At 59.3% G+C, this 511-nt stretch overlaps 1 protein-coding gene across 1 annotated transcript in view; it reads right to left on the minus strand.

Moving 5' to 3' along the window:
• Nucleotides 1–185, minus strand: part of RALGAPA2 (Ral GTPase activating protein catalytic alpha subunit 2) — a 143,512-nt gene extending 143,327 nt beyond the window's left edge. The window contains exon 1 of the mRNA XM_019474419.1: nucleotides 50–185. Coding sequence (XP_019329964.1) covers nucleotides 50–185 — 136 coding nt within the window. The remainder of the gene's footprint in view (nucleotides 1–49) is intronic.
• Between the last annotated feature and the right edge of the window lie 326 nt (nucleotides 186–511).

A 511-nucleotide genomic window follows, 5' to 3' on the forward strand; every position in this document is an offset into this window, starting at 1 on the left:
CGACGGGCCGTCAGCACCCCCCGGGGCCCGTCAGCACCCCTGGGCTCACCCGGGGTCTGCCAGCACCAACTTCGGGCCTCCAGTTTAGCAGCCGGGTGATTTCTCTCCAGGCACGGAGGCCACAACCCTCCCGCAGCGCTGACCGTGGTCGGTGAGACCCCCAAAGGTGGCGGTGCCAAGGCCATGCTGGGTGGGAGATCCGGCTTTGTGTGGGGCTCGGGACAGCCATGGCCAGGGGCAGGATTTTCGGTGAGGCGCAGCTCTCCGGTGGGAGAGCTGTGTGAATACCAGAGGCCAGGCGGTGCGCCGGCATGTTTGAAATGGACGCACCGTTGGGAATTGACACCTAGCTACGCTCGGGTTTATTTATGGGAAAAACCTTCGTGTTTTGAATAACTGCACCGTAAATATGTAAATCATAAGTGCCGTCTTTACTCCCGTGACACGTAGGGAAGGTAGAAGACTGAGCAGACCCATAGTTACGCAACAAGAGCAGGGTTTGTCCCAGAAT

The sequence above is a fragment of the Aptenodytes forsteri genome, unplaced genomic scaffold (genome assembly GCF_000699145.1).
Source record: "Aptenodytes forsteri isolate BGI_AS27 unplaced genomic scaffold, ASM69914v1 Scaffold185, whole genome shotgun sequence".
In the NCBI taxonomy this organism is placed as follows: domain Eukaryota; kingdom Metazoa; phylum Chordata; class Aves; order Sphenisciformes; family Spheniscidae; genus Aptenodytes; species Aptenodytes forsteri.